Source organism: Thamnophis sirtalis, unplaced genomic scaffold (genome assembly GCF_051295495.1).
Source record: "Thamnophis sirtalis isolate CommonGarterSnake01/CBP01778 unplaced genomic scaffold, rThaSir2_p1.2 scaffold_6, whole genome shotgun sequence".
In the NCBI taxonomy this organism is placed as follows: domain Eukaryota; kingdom Metazoa; phylum Chordata; class Lepidosauria; order Squamata; family Natricidae; genus Thamnophis; species Thamnophis sirtalis.
The window spans coordinates 67,912,869-67,928,396 of NW_028261386.1; the positions used below are offsets into that span (position 1 = coordinate 67,912,869).

At 35.5% G+C, this 15,528-nt stretch overlaps 1 protein-coding gene across 3 annotated transcripts; it reads right to left on the reverse strand.

Moving 5' to 3' along the window:
- Positions 1-16: 16 nt before the first annotated feature.
- Positions 17-13,215, reverse strand: LGALS8 (galectin 8). 3 transcript variants are annotated; one of them, XM_014052636.2, is made up of 9 exons: positions 13,079-13,215; positions 10,584-10,685; positions 9,886-9,974; positions 8,973-9,183; positions 7,277-7,396; positions 5,725-5,751; positions 2,768-2,856; positions 1,492-1,657; positions 17-507 (listed from the first exon to the last, which is right to left on the reverse strand). In XM_014052636.2, the coding sequence occupies exons 2-9, from the start codon at positions 10,623-10,625 to the stop codon at positions 358-360; spliced, it is 894 nt and encodes a 297-aa protein (XP_013908111.1). In that variant the 5' UTR covers positions 10,626-10,685; positions 13,079-13,215; the 3' UTR covers positions 17-357. The 3 variants fall into 3 exon arrangements, with proteins under 3 accessions (XP_013908111.1, XP_087574184.1, XP_087574185.1); XM_087718058.1 differs by having other exon boundaries at positions 5,725-5,772; XM_087718059.1 differs by lacking the exon at positions 13,079-13,215 and adding an exon at positions 12,831-13,072 and having other exon boundaries at positions 5,725-5,772.
- Positions 13,216-15,528: the final 2,313 nt, after the last annotated feature.

The following is a 15,528-nucleotide window of genomic DNA, read 5'->3' on the forward strand; positions in this document are numbered from 1 at the left end:
AACAGAAGATTCCACATTGCTTTGCACTTTCGGAATTTTAATTATAGTTTGGAAATTCATATATTCTCTATAAACCTCAGCAGAAAATTATAATTATATAGATTTTTAACAATGCTAGGCAGTAGATTGAGATACAAAAACTGTTGCCTAGGTAAACAATCTTAATGTAAACATGGTATATATTGCACAGAAATATGCAGAAGCCTGCTAATTTTACTGAACACTGATGAGGCAGTCCTTATTGAGTTCAATGGAGTTTCTTTCCGGATTGCAACTGCCATTTACATTTAGGTACAATGTCAGTTATATCAAGATGATTCTCTGGCAAGCAATTAATAAAACACAGGTACTGCACAACTACCAACATCTTACATCTAGTAGTTGAACATCCCCGAAGACTTCCAATATACGGATCTTGTCAAGCTGCTTAAATCGATGTTTGTACTCTAGAATATGCACGCCATTGATAGCAACATCATATTGATGATCTTTGCAGAAAATTAGTAGCTGAAATTCAGAAGGATAAGGTCAATAGCAATAGAATCAACTTACGGGGCAAAAAGTCTGTAGAGATTCTCCGTCATCCAGATGATGGTTGTCCCAAAGGTGCTTTTTCAGTAGGCAACTGGACTTTGTTTTTTCTTTTGAAGACATTTTGCTTCCCATCCTGACAGGAGCTGAAGAATTCCCCACTATCCTGTCAGAGCTGAAGAAGCTTCTTATATGAGAAGTGAAATGTCTTCAAAAGAAAAAAACCCAAGAAAGTCCAGTTGCCTCCTTGAAAAAGCACCTTTGGGACAACTTATGGGGCACTTCAAGACTCTTTGGAAAGGAAACAATACAAATACAATGTAATGCCACTTAATTAAGATTGATCTTTCAGGAATCCTTTATCAAATCAAGCTATCTAATTCACTATATCCCTTGAATAATTTTATAGTGTTTAAATCAATTTTCTGAATGTATCCATAAAACTTGTCTACAACACAATGTGTTGCAATACTGAAACTACAAGTAGTTATAGTTCTTTCTGTGGATTGCCAAACCTTCAAATCTTGAAAAGGAAGAACATGTAATGCAAAGGCCTGACTACCATCTTGTTTCTAGATAGTTACCAATTTCTGTACATCAGAGAGCTATAACTGACCATCTTAGAGTTTAATGAAGAGGTATTTAATTCCCAGAATTCCTGAACTAGCCATGCTGGCTCAGGAATTCGGAAGTTGAAATCCACATGTATGGTTTTCCATACATTTCATGAAGTCCAAATGTGTGTTTTTCCATACATTTCATAGTAATATTTCCCCTCCTCCAATTTCATTCTTTATCATGAATAATTCATAAATGTGTGAATTATTAATGTCATGCTATTATTTATATCACAATTCCAGTTGTGACTTACGGTGCCCTACAGTAAATATAAATAGTTTCTGTTAAAATCTAAAACATTAATAGGCAATATACAGTTTAGTAATCTTGTTTAGTTCCTACCTCAAAGTACATTCCTGGCCTGAAAGGAAAATGAGCAATAGATCTTTCCTCTTCTCCCCAGCTATCGAACAGATAAGAATTTCTCACAAAAACATTGTCTTTTATTCGGGGATTCAAATGAAGAGCAATATCGCTTGACTCACTCGGTTTAAGATTAATTGCAAAGCTGAAAATAAAAATGGTGACATCAGTTATGTTATGCCTTAGCACTCCTCCAACTTGGTGGCCTCTATTATGTTCAGTTCTATCACTCCCATTAGCTCTCCTTCCAAGTTCATTCATGCCTTGGCCCAGGTTGGTAGTCAATCGTCACTACCACTTTGCTGGTGACATGGATCTTAACTCAGTTTCAAATATAAGCTTCAGTCCTAATCTTGATGAATAGATTCCCTCGATGTTAGAGACCCATAGCTCAAGAGCCTTGCTATGACAAAAATCACAACCACCAATTGGCTTCAGCCCACAATTCAACTAGCTGATAGAAATCTCCCTACCTTTGATTCAGAATATAGGTTAATAAAGTAGGCAATAGACACTTCCATGCCAGATAATAACTCTTGTTAGTTTCCATGCAAGCTAAGGGCATTACGACTTAGGACTATGCTCCAAAATATTACAGTGTAAGGCATTACAGTGAATACATGTCTGTTTAAACAGTTGGCAGGTGGAAATTATGTTGAACAGGTGACAGAAGGCTAGTACAGTGTCTGTCAGGCCCACATACCTAGACTAGACCAGAAAACCATTCCTGAGAGAGAACTATTATTGAATCTATTAGTGGAGGGATGGAAAGAAGCAAATGTATTAAAGGTTTTACATATCCAAACTTAAGGATAACTAACATGTCAAATATCTGGGTCAAGCAAAGACAGTGTGGAGAACAAGATCTTGACTGATATGGGGGAAATGTATCATTTAGCAAAATCACTGCTGAATAGGTCAAGGGGTAGCACCAGGATTGTTGCTATTTCAGCATCTCTTGTTCCTTCATCTCTGCATAAATTAAATTGTTGTAAAACTGTTCAGATAAGTAGGTGTTTATGGACTTTCTCTTACATTACAAATCTGTGGGTGATACTAAATTCCATGGTTTTAGGTTAAAGACATACTGTAAATTTTAGGTTAAGGACATACATGTGGAGGTTAGTAGGGTTTCTTATGAACTCAGTAAAGTTTTTCTGTAGAAGTTTAGGAATGAATTTCAAACGCCACTGAAATAATACCAGCATGTAAAATATGCAATGTTACAAATAATGCAGTATTCCAATACACTAACCCATTTGCTTTTTCTTTAACTTCTCCTTTAACAGCAATTGTTCGTCCAGGCTCAACAGAATAATTAAGTTTCGCTGAATAAGGAATTACCTGTAAATATAATCAGACCCAGAGTTACCTATGCCAAAATTAATAAGCTGCAGATTATAAATATATATCATGTATCTAGTTTTCTGTACTTGCATATCACTAGAGGCATATAACAATTAAAACAAAGACAAGGCAATAATAATTAAGAAAAAAATTAAAAACAAGTGATTATTCACAATTATTACTCATTTACAGATTTATGGAGGTTCACATTCAGAAAATGATCTGAACAAGCCTACTTTCTGTTTGGCTGTGACAAGCTTTCTCTCTTACTCCCTTAGATTTAAAACAGAGATGCTCCAGGACAATTATCAACTCCCAATATCTCTGTATTGTACACTTTTCATGTGATAGATAAAATTATTAAACGTGTGTGGGGGGTCAATGTTCCTCCTCAATTCAGAGCTTTTAAGATGTCACTTTTTAATTTTTCATATGTCCTTCTTCCATTTATCTATTTCCAGTTGCTGAAGCTATTTTCCATCTGAAGCAAAACAGCTTAGAACAAATATTTGAGTTTAAACAAAACTTAACAGTAGCCTAATCCTCTGGAATGAATTAAGTGAAAGTAAACAAATAATATAAATTAGAGAAATTGTGGGAACACTTTACGGTATGTTCCGCCTCTCTGCCTTCTTGGCTTACCCGCGAAGCATATCGAAGATATAATCTCAATTTAAACAAACTTTTATTTAATCAAACTTAATTATATCCTGACCCTGCCATTCAGCTTAAAGAGTGTCCTTCAACTGGAAAAAGATTGTGTAATGTGCATGAACAGATACAGTACATTCATGTGCAATACTGGAAACTTTGAAGCAACTATTACTTTCAATCTAAGTTTGGTTCTTATAAAGAAATATCTTACAATAGTAAAATGATGAGTCAGAAGACAATCTGGACTCTCCATCACATGATCTTCACTCAGTTTCTCTAAATTGATTTCCTACTCATATTTTAACCAATTCTTATATATGTTTCAGGATTTGGTGCTGATTTAATAAGAAAGATATCAGATTAGGGAAGGCTTGGGAGCTGACATCTGGACCAAGATAGTGGGTTTTCTATACTTTACATATAGCTAACAAATTTACTGTTCAATATTGGAAGGACAAATAAACATATGACCAACTATTCAAGCAATTTATGAATTAATGACTTATCAATATAGATTAGCTATGGATAGTTCTAACAAAATATGGTTTCCATTCATTGAAGTGTCTATTGTATAACTTTATATATATATGTCTATGGATATGTCCACTGTACATTTTTATTTCTTCTTTCATCTTTTTTCCTTCTATAATTTTGTGTATTCTTTTTATATTTAATTTGGATAGGAAAGCAACAATTTATCAAGAGCTTAACTGGGTCTATCATAAACAAATTAAGCTTATCTCTTTTTCAACAAAAGAGGGGAAACAATAGGTATATTTCACCCTGACCTCAATAAAGGACTATACAAATTATCTCTTGTGATCATTAATGAAATATTAATGCAAGTTAGATGATGCAATTATTAGATAGATTTGTAATTAGCCAAATGACCACACAGATAGTATTCATAAATAATTCCACATTAGCTTGGAAAGTAGTATTGAATAGAGTGCCAGAAGGCCCTATCTTGGGTCCTGTGCTATTCAACATTTTCATTAATGACCTAGATGAAGGAAGTTGAAGATTATCCAATACACAGATGTAAAAAAAACACACCTAGAAGTGGTTAAGAAAAGATTCAGAAAGATCGTGACAGGTTTGACTAGTGTATTGAAACACATAGGATAAAATTTAACAGAGAAATATGAACACCTGCACCTGGAAAAGGTGAGGGAAAGAAAAAAGGGAAAGGCCCAAGTCAACAATGCTCCTATTCTACTCTTTTTTAGTCAGACCACATTTGGAACATTGTGTCCAGTTCTGGACAATACAGCTATGCATTAGCAAACCGGTCTTGGAATAAGTTCAAAGGAAGGTCTCAAAATGGTGAGGGAACTGAAAACCAAGTCCTATCTGCAAAGCTGAAAGGAACTGCATATGTTTAGCATACAGAAAGGAAGACTAAGGAAAAATATGATAGCAGTCTATCTAAAAGGCTGTTATAGAAAGGAGGGAGTAAATTTGCTCTCTATTGCCTTGTAAAGCAGGATCGGATCATTGGGTTGAATCTACAGGGAAACTGATTCAGGTTAGATGTTAGGAGGAATAACCCGATAGGAAGAACTGTTAACTGGTGGGTAACAGTTCAGAGACTGAAGAACCATCTGTCTCAACTGCTTTCATAGACCCTTCACCAAGCAGATAACTAGATAATCTTTGAGGTCACAATTCTATGGATTTATTTCAAGGAACTCTAATGTGGCCATTGCAAATGGCACTTGCAGAAAACTATCAAAAGAAACTGCCCTGAAGGACAATTTTAATGCAGCCATTGCTGTTTGCTAAATCAGCACTTGTTTGGTTTATGCAGCATGCAGTAGGAGTTCTTCAATAAACCATGGCTTAGCAGAATTTTGAATCCAGTCACTGAATCTTGTCAGAGGAGTGACAAATCATAAATCAGCTATGCCCTGGCCGCACCCGTGTGCAAATACCATTGTAATGAAAAAGTTTACATTGAGATAAATAAAAGTTCATGTCCTTTTATGTTCATTTTCATTCTGTAACACAGAAGTCCCCAATCCCTGGGCTCAGAAATAAGTCTGTGCAAGCTAGCGAAGCCCAATCCATAGGATGGAGGCCGCTTGCAAAACCACGCTCCCTCCAATCCACGAAAAAAGCTCTCTCTAAATAACTGGTCCCTGGTGCCCAAAAGGTTGGGGGTCACTTCTATAACATGTTGTAACAGTTTGTATTTAGAAAGATACTTACAAACTGTGAGCTATCAGGTACATCTTCCTGTGTAGAAAAAAAAACAGTCTTAAATATAAAATAAGAGAACAAAATTGTAAACTTAAAGAATACATTTCCCACATTTATGGATGCTTGAGAATCTTGATCAACGTAAGATATACAATTAAATAAAAGATACTGACATGAACTTTGATATATGAATATTAGTATACTATACTATATAAATAATAATAATAATAGTAATATTATGTGAATTGTGATACAAATAATAATATTAGTAGTAATATTATCTGAATTGTGATATTTGAGTAGTCCTTGTTCAGCAATCACAATTGGTTCCAGAGACTTGGTCACTAAGCAAAATGGTTGCTAAGTGAAAAATCACAAGACCACAACTGTGTTTGTGATTTTACTTCAGCTTTCTTTTCCTTCAATGAGTCAGAAGGATACAGCCCTAATAGCCAGGTGAGCCCAAGCAGCAGGGAAGGCTTCCAGAACTCAATTCATGAGGAAGCTGGCTAAAAGACCAAATCGTATAGCTCTTTTTTTCCCTCCTCTTCCCTGCACTTTGGAATACTCACCCTGTTGCTAGAATAATTAGCAAGGAGGAAATAAATGTTTGTGGAGAGGAACAAATTGCAAGAGAATAAGCAGGTATACAATGAGGAATTTATTGAAAAGAATGTGCTGGTACTAGTTGTTTGCCTAGCCCGCATGCAATTGTGAGCTGCTTTGGAAGCAAACAAAAGCCTTCAGTGTGAAACTTATTACAGGGAGTCCTCGACTTAGAACAGTGAGTTTAGTGACCATTCAAAGTTACAATGGCATTGGAAAAAAAGTAACTTGTGACTGTTTTCCCCATTTACAACCATTGCAGCATCTCTATGAACACGCGATTAAAATTCAGACACTTGGCAATTGATTCATATTTATGACGGTTACAGTGTCCCAGGGTAATCTGATCCCTTTTTGCAACCAACTGACAAGCAAAGTCAAGAGGGCAGCCAGATTCATTTAACAATCATGTTACTAACTTACCAACTGAAGTGATTCACTTAACAATTATGGCAAGAAAAGTTGTAATTCACTTAACAAATATCTCACATAGCAATAGAAACTTTGGGCTCAATTGTGGTCATAAGTCGAGGATTACCTGTACTTTGTCTAACTGTATATAAAATTATAAAATAAAATATAAATAGCATATTTTAAAAATATTTACATATTTGCTTTTAATGCCCATTTTGTTTACAATATTCACATTTACAATGTAAACATATAACATGCAGAGTGTTGTTAATTTCTTCATTAATGTTTTTATATGCTATTGCTATAATTTGATCTTTTAGATCAAGACGGCTCCTTATACTGAATATGTGAGCAAATTGCATGTTCCACTTCATAATTATGAATGGTTCAATCCATTCTATTGACATCATGAATGTATACCTTGCATACCAACATAATGTTGTAAGAAACAGAATAAATAAAATCAACATTCAACATACATTCAAATATTTTATACTTAGAGCAATGCCAAAGTAACAGACTTTCTATTGCAATAACTCACCTTGTTGGAAACAAATCCAATCAACGTAACTTTCACTTTTCCTGATATTGCAAGAGTGTCAATTTTTTCCAAATTAATCTTATGTTTATACAGCAACACATGCTTTCTATTAACTGACACCTGTAAAAAACAACCAACTAAAATTTGAATATTTTACACAGAAGCACTGATAAAGTTTACATAACAAATTATTTTTAAATTAATCAAACACATCTTAAGGTATTTTATAAAAAGTAGCCGTTTACTTTTGACTATAATTTAGCCATAGCTAAACCATAATTAAGAAACTATGATTTAAAGCCAAGCTAAGCAAACCTTTTGTTTGAGGGTTGCAATTCATTTCTTCTGATCGACATGAAGGCCACAATGGGTGTGGCTGGTGATTCTACAATAACGGTGCAGTAGGTTTGGCTAAAACTTTTCAAATCTATTTTTAGCATGACAGGATAATTGACATAATTGATGACTGTAAGGCTAATACAGCAAAACCTCTGACAATTTGAGAAAAAAAGTCAATCCAACTCTTGGGGGGATTCCAACTTTTTGGGGGGGTCCCTTTATATCACTGCAAATATTGAAATACTCATTTGCCTTTGCAAGATTTGAAGCACCCATTTTCTAAAATGTTTATTATCTTTGAGAGGATCCTGAGATCACAGCTGGAAGGCTAGAACCACATACAGCCTGCCAATCCCTAGTTTAGAGTTATATATGAATTAAAGGTGTTCCTTTGCACCATTCTCTAGTGGTTAGATTTCAAGGTGCTAATAAAATGCCAACCATCCCCAGGGTTGAATCTTGCCCAGCCTTGCATTAAGACCACCTCTAGCGTATTAGGAACAACATTATTTAACACCTCAACCAGTAGTGCAAGATAGGAGGAGTAAGTATTTGCAGGGAAGAAAATGTCTTGTTCTTATCCATCTGCATCTAGAAGTCATATTCAAGAGTGCCATTCATTCTGAAATATATGGTTCTTATATGAGTGCAATTTGGCAGTTCAAATACCACCAGGCTCAAGGTTAACTCAGTCATCCATTCTTTTGAGGTGGGTAAAATGAGGACCCAGATTGTTGTTGGGGGCAATATGCTGACTCTGTAAAACACTTAGAGAGGGCTGCAAAGCACTGTAAAATGCTTTATAAGTCTAAGTGCTAAGTGCTATATGCTGCACTCCTAAAAAACTGAAAAAGCTTTCTGAAGTTTACCTCCATGACCTCTACCTGTTTTAGTCGCAACCATTCAAACTTTAAAGAACAGTATAAGAGAGTTTTTCTCCTTCTACCACAGACAAAAATGTTGGGATTTGACTGCAGAGTTGTGGGTGGGATGCATATTTTTGTGTTTGCTCTTTTGGTGATAGCAGTGATCTAACTAGGTTTCAATTACATTATGTTAAATATATTTGAATATTTTGATTGTTATTGCAAGTTATTAAAAAAACAAAATGTGGGATATATAAGCTAAATAAATACAATATTACAAGCATTGAGCCAGGAAGTATCTAACCAAAAAAATAAAATTTAGATAAAATTAAGTAGTTAGTACTCTCAGTGAAATCAAAGTAACTTAAGCCTAAATTTAAATTTAATCTGTTGAAACCAATGGGAGCTCAGTATATAGTTGCAGTGGTACAGAACTTATTGAACTAGTATTGATAACTGGTTGATTAAATAATTAAATCATAGCAATTTACCTGGAATTTATCATGGCGAACCATAAAAACTATCTCAAAAGGTTTTGTTTTTTCGAAAGGCATCTCATAAGTAATCTCTTCTGTGCCCCATTTTTCTTTCTGTAAGGTATTGCAAATTAGGCAACCGGATCTTTTGAACCGAGGGTTGAAATGAAAGGCTACATCGGCACGAGGTTTTGCACTGTTACCACACTGAAAGTCCACCTGGAACCTAGTAAAAACAACCACACTGGAGTCAATGCAATCTTGTTGAAACAGCAAATAATCTCTAGAAATGCAGAACCTTCAAACTGTTGCCTCCATATTCCACCCTGTTATATGAACATAGAATTGTGAGTAGGATCAACAAGAACATTCATTATGTAGTCTGCCCAGACTCATGATGACATCTTTAAAGAACAATATATAGGCTTTAGAAGCATTGTTTCTAACTTCTGATATGATTTCCAACATGTGGACTGAGTTTTCTTATAGGACCACGGACATCCCTAAAATAACACACTCGTGGCTATGGTCATTCTACAGGACAGTGTCATAATTCTAGCTAATATTTTGAAAGGTTATTACAAATATAGGCATATCTTTAAAATATTTTGCTCATTTCTTTTCATATTTGTATTTCTTATTCAATGGTATAAGACGGTCTCTTGCATGCAGTACTAAAATCAATTACATTATCCATGCAAATGTAAGTTTGGGGACTGGTTTAACAAAATAATGTAAACACTTTCACCAGTAAATTTGTGATCTAATATCAATTGACAATTATTATTGTAGGGAAAGTCTAACATTCCTCAAAAGCTTTAATTTCTCAAAAGAAAGAACGAACCATTTCAATAAATGAACAAATGTATATATGGTGCTTGCCCACAATATCCTTATACAATAGCTTTTAATAAAACTTTTTTTTTACCTCTCTGAATCTTCAGGAACAAATCCATGTATTATTACAAGATCTCCAGGTGAAAGACCATCCATTAAGGTTCCAGCATATGGAACAACCTATTTTAAAAAGACAAGATATGTAATTTCTAGCCTTGCAACTTAAAGCTGAAAATCAATTTTTCACAATGTTTGATTTTTTTTAACCTAGATATAGTAAAATAATTAGCATGCTCTTCCGGTTTAGTTAGTTCAGACAATCTCTTCCTAAGGATAATCCCTAAGATTCAGAATCTCTAAATCAAAATGTGAATATGCAAGATCAATATTTCTCTGGCTTGAGCCATTTATTTTCACTCAACTGCTGAGAATAAGGACATGCATGCAAAATTAGGTAGCTGTATGCAGCAACACTTATGCAAGAAAGCATTGCTATGGACCATTGTAATATGTGATTTCAAGGCAATCAATATAATCCAATCAGTTTTACAATAAGCCGCGTAGAAGAAGTCATCAGTGTAAAAGCTAGATTAAAGTTTGAGACCTAAAATTATTCTAAACCAAACAGTTGGGAAACACATTTGAGCAGGCAGGATTCAAAGTCTATTTTTCTGCTCTGCATGGAAACTATTGCAGCTTCACTGCCCTTATTCTTCTCATCTTCTTTTCTCAACCTCTCACTTAAGAAATCCCCTTTTTTAAAGACAACAAGGAAGAAGAGATAATCACTGGGCTCCGGACTGTCCTGTCAAAATTGTCCAAAGACATCATTTTCTGTCTTCTCAGCTTTAGAAGTTTGTAGGCTCTGTACGATCCAAATGCAAACAATATCTGAAAAGGTAAAATTATAGAGCTACATTTTAATTGAACATAACTGAATACATTAAGTATCCTGAGAGAACCATTAAAGGAAACACAAACGAAATGTTTGGAAAGAGAATATGATAGAAAAACCTCTGATACCTTTGTGTATGAAGCTATCTGGAGGAGAACAGATGTAAACTACTCTGGGAGATTTAACGTTATTAAGCTATGGTGTTGACACCTCATCTAGCCTTTCAAGCAGTGTGGACTATCTCTTGACAAACAGAATCTGAAATAGTTCCAAGGAAGAGGTTTTTTTAAAATGCTCAGAACTTGAATTGTCTCACGCTTACGTGTGAACTCAAAGAAAAAGTCACCACTGCTACTAGTACAACTATGATCACAAGTTTCTTTAATGAATCACTATGATTTTCCTCCACACACCCAATATCTTCTGTAGTTACCATTTCATACATGAAATGGGAGCAGTTATGCGTGTTTTTAGAATGGCAAATATTACACTTCTGCTCTCTGCTCTTTACTTTTTGCACGTCACACTTTGCTTTTGGGTCCAATTCAAAGTGTTGATTCTTTAAAGCTATTCTTTAAAGCTATTTGTGGCATAGTCCAAGTTTATTGAGGGACCAACTCTCCCACCTCTGCCCGTCCCAATCAGATCCAGCAGAAAATATGACACAGGATGCTGTCTGGTAAGGAGCTGCACTTGGCTCCAGTGCTGCCTCAAATTTTAGGATTTTATTAGCATTTTAAAAGGTGACATTAGCTCCTTTAATATGGCAGTCAATGGCTCTTTTTTAACTTTAAAAAAGCATGCTTTTCTCTAGGTCATTTCTTTTGGCAGGCAAGAACCTTCTTTTTCAGCAACTTCACAACAGAAAGTGTATATGGAAATTCCTTTAATATACTTGCAAGTTTTAAGAAAGATACAAACCAGCTAGGAAAGAATAAAGTAACCCACAAATTCCCTTAAATGTGGAATATGGTATTATCTAGAATCAATGTTTTATATTATTTGGGTCTCATATGTAATCATGTCTTACTGTTTGATCACTTGATTTCTCACTGAAACACATATCAAGTAATATATCATTTGTTTTTATAGAAGACTTGTCTCCCCTCCCCCTTAATGTTGTGGGGTTTTTGGGGGGGGTTGGCTTTGCCTGTTATACTTGGGGGTTCTTATTTTTGGATGGGCAAATAAGACCCTTTGCAAAGATTAATGTCACTCTCAAATTCAGAGGTCAAGTTCTTATCAGCTTCACAACACCAGGAGGAGCCCCCTTTCTGACATGGCATCCATTTTGTGGATCATTCTCCTCCCACCCCCTCCCCCACATGAGGCTGGCTCCATCCCTGTTGATTTTCAGTAACTTCCTTTTTTTTTTCATTTTCTTTTTCCCTTTCACTTTTTACTCCTATTTTCTGTGTTTAGTTTTTACTCTATTTCATTATCATAATCAAAATTCTTAATTTAAAAATACTTGATTTTAGGCATGGTTAATATCCGCTCATCAACTCCCCAGGCCATTTTGCCCTAAAGCAAAGACTCAAAACAGCATCACAAGAGTTTTTCTTTGCCCCAAGAGGCTACCAAAATAACTCATGAGGAACTATGTGGTGCTGTATCATTTTAGCCTCAAGGCCAAGGGAGGCAACCCAGTGAAATCTTCTGGCTCTCTTAAAGGACTACTACAATGTTACATTACAATCCCCTCTGGTTTTTAATAAACAAAACAGCTACTTTAGTGAATTTCCCAGCCAAGCCCCTTAATTTATTTTCTTTTAAAAAACAACAACCACACAGCACCAAGAGACTGGATAATATCAGACTACACTATAGGATTGTTGTGCACTAGCCGTCTCCATGGCAAATGGATAAAACACTAGGCAATTTCACACTCTTGCAGCCACTACACTTCTGCTATTATAATAACATTGACGTTCTTTATCTTCATTAGCAGAGAACGGAAAAGCCCCACAACTGTCCCCCTTTGCTACCAATCTTTTTTTTCTTTTTGAAGAGATGGGTACCCCGCAACAATCTAGATTAAAAACACTTTTCTAACACCCAAATCAGGTTAGTTCCTTATAAATTAAACAAGCAAACTAATTCTTCGGAATTGTGCTTTCTCTGATCCTGGTGGCCCCTACCTGAAGTCAGTTTAAGTTCCAGCTGGACCCCGGGCTCCAATCACGGAGACCAACCGAATTTAATTTCCACTGGATGGCGCACGGTCCACAATCTTTTCTAAAGTTTGACTTGACTTGTTTCGCCTTCCCAACCGCTCATCCAAACCAGAGAATTTACCCCAAGCCAGTCGCTACCGTTTTCAGCTGCATCTTTTTTGCTTTTAACTCTCTGCAGCTGCTCTACTGCGGATGCTCTCAAGTTCACTCACCGCTACATCTGGGGCGCGCACTCTTTGCCTTCCGGCCAAAACCGCAGCGGTTGCTTTCACCTCGCATTTATCATGCTACCGAATAGATCCCACGGCTTAAAATGGTGCCTCGGCATTCTTCCTTTTCCTGGTTCACAAGATCCCGAACAATGACATCATCCCACCAAGAGACGCCCCTCCCACACTTAAAGAAACAAGAATTGGAAGAAAGTTCGGAAAGCTTTTTGCGGAGGATTTGATCGGCCCTGGAAGAAGATTTAACCAAATCTTCAATGGTCTTTGAAGAAGCAAGATAGAAGGAGTATTGATGCCTTTGAACTTTGGTGGTGGGGGAGACTCCTGAGAATACAGTGGAGAGTCAAGAAAACAATCGGATGAATCATTGATCAAATCAACCCAGAATTGTCACTGGCGCCGATTTATTTTTCTTATTTCTTATTTTCAATTTATTTTATTTCCTTATTAGTATTCACTTGATTTTTATTTCTATTCTTTGAATTTTTCCCAAGGACCTTCAAAATTTGATCTCCCAATCATCTTATTCACGAAATAAAGCACTGAAGATGTCTAAACTTTTTCTAATACAGAAAGGTTTCTGCAATAGAAAAGGATTGTAGAAAGAAGAAAAATAATGAAGTTTATCAGAATAAGATGAATGCATTTTTACAGGGTGACTATCACCAGGTGTCATCCTCATGTTGGAGGATACATCAATTGCCACTGTTAGTCCAAAGAACTTTCTATTGAAGGAGCGGCATCAACTTAGCCTTCATTTCAGCAACCAAATATATTGGGTTCTCCATCCATTGAAACATGTGAAATAATGCTTACTTAACATGTCTAAAGACTTTAATGCATTACAGTACTACAATTCATCGATAGGTGGGGTGAGTCTTCTTCTTTAGGCCATTTATGCTTAATTAGGAAGCAAATAGGTTTCATGGGTTTTCCTACCTAGTCAGCATGCTAGAGTGGCCCAGCTATTCATAAATATTTACATACTAATTATTTTATAAGTCATTTTAATTTTATAAATACATTTCAGAAACAAAGATTGTGGTAAGAATACAAGCAAACTCAAAAAATAATATTCACACATACTACAGTGTTTGCAAGGAGAAATAAAATATAATGAAAGAGTCTTTTACAGTCTATAAAATGGCTATGGCAGTAATCTTTGCAACTGCAGATTGGAACATCAATTCTGTTTTGGTTTTGTGGCTGATAAATTCATAAAAACTTGAACTCTTCATATTACCAGCACCTTCCTTGTCTGTTGTTGTCTGACCTCTGAAGGTCTTTGACAACAAACATTGAAGTTAAAACTGCTTGTTGGAGTCAGAGCAAAGTCTCCAGCAGAAATTTTATGAGTAACTATAATCCAAACAAATTCCAGCTAAGAAATTGGATAAAACAGAGATAATTCAGAAGTTAACATTTGATGATTATAATTTCCTCCTGCTGGGATGGGCAGATGTTTAAAAATGCATGCAGGTAGGCCAGGAATCTGAGCAAGACATGTGATGCATTGTGTGCTAGAAACACTGTCAATTCCAATTTTAAAAGATGTAGTTTTTAATGTAATTCTAAATTCATCAATACAGTGCAGATGCATTGTAATTTAGATGCAGATTTAACATCTCATATAATCAGAAATAAATATTGGAGATGTAACTACACACAGATTTCTTGCATTACTTTTGGAAGTAAGGTAAAGACAACACTTTGGATATGTGTGTTATTGGATAAATTAAGATTATGTTACAGGATATATTATTTCACAGGATGATTTGAAATGTGTACTGCTTTGATGTTTACATAATATTGTGAATTAAATGGAAAAGAATTTTTGTTAAATAAATAAATACATATTGCAAAAGGGGAAAGGAAGAGGAGGGGAAGGGAATCTATAATGTCTCTCTGTATAGCAGTGCTGTCAAACTTGCGGCCCATGGGCCAGATGTGTCATGCCCTGCCCACTCCCGTTTTAGCGAAGGGGAGAAAAGTTGCAATACGTCACGTGACGACAATGTGTCATTGCGAGTTTGACATCACTGCTATGTAAGATCTGCTTGATTTTAAAATACTTGGCATGTCACAAAAAATAAATTCCTTCCTTGTGAAAGTAAACAAATGGACAGTTCACTGAAAGAGCTTATAATGGAATGAATTAAGCATTTTAAAACAATATCTGTTTGTATGACTTCTGAGATGAAATAAGAAAACTAGAAGTGATTGTTCATAAGTCATGTCAACATATATATTGTGCTAATAAAAGACCAAGGTCTCTAGACAGCTACTACAATCCAAGGAGCTCTTTTGTTTATAATTACTACGTAAGGAGGGAAAGACTTCTATTCTCAACAAGAGAACAAAACTCTGAATTCACAGGTCTTCATTTTAATAAACCCCACTATATCCTAAACAGAGTCCAAATTCTAGGATTGCGC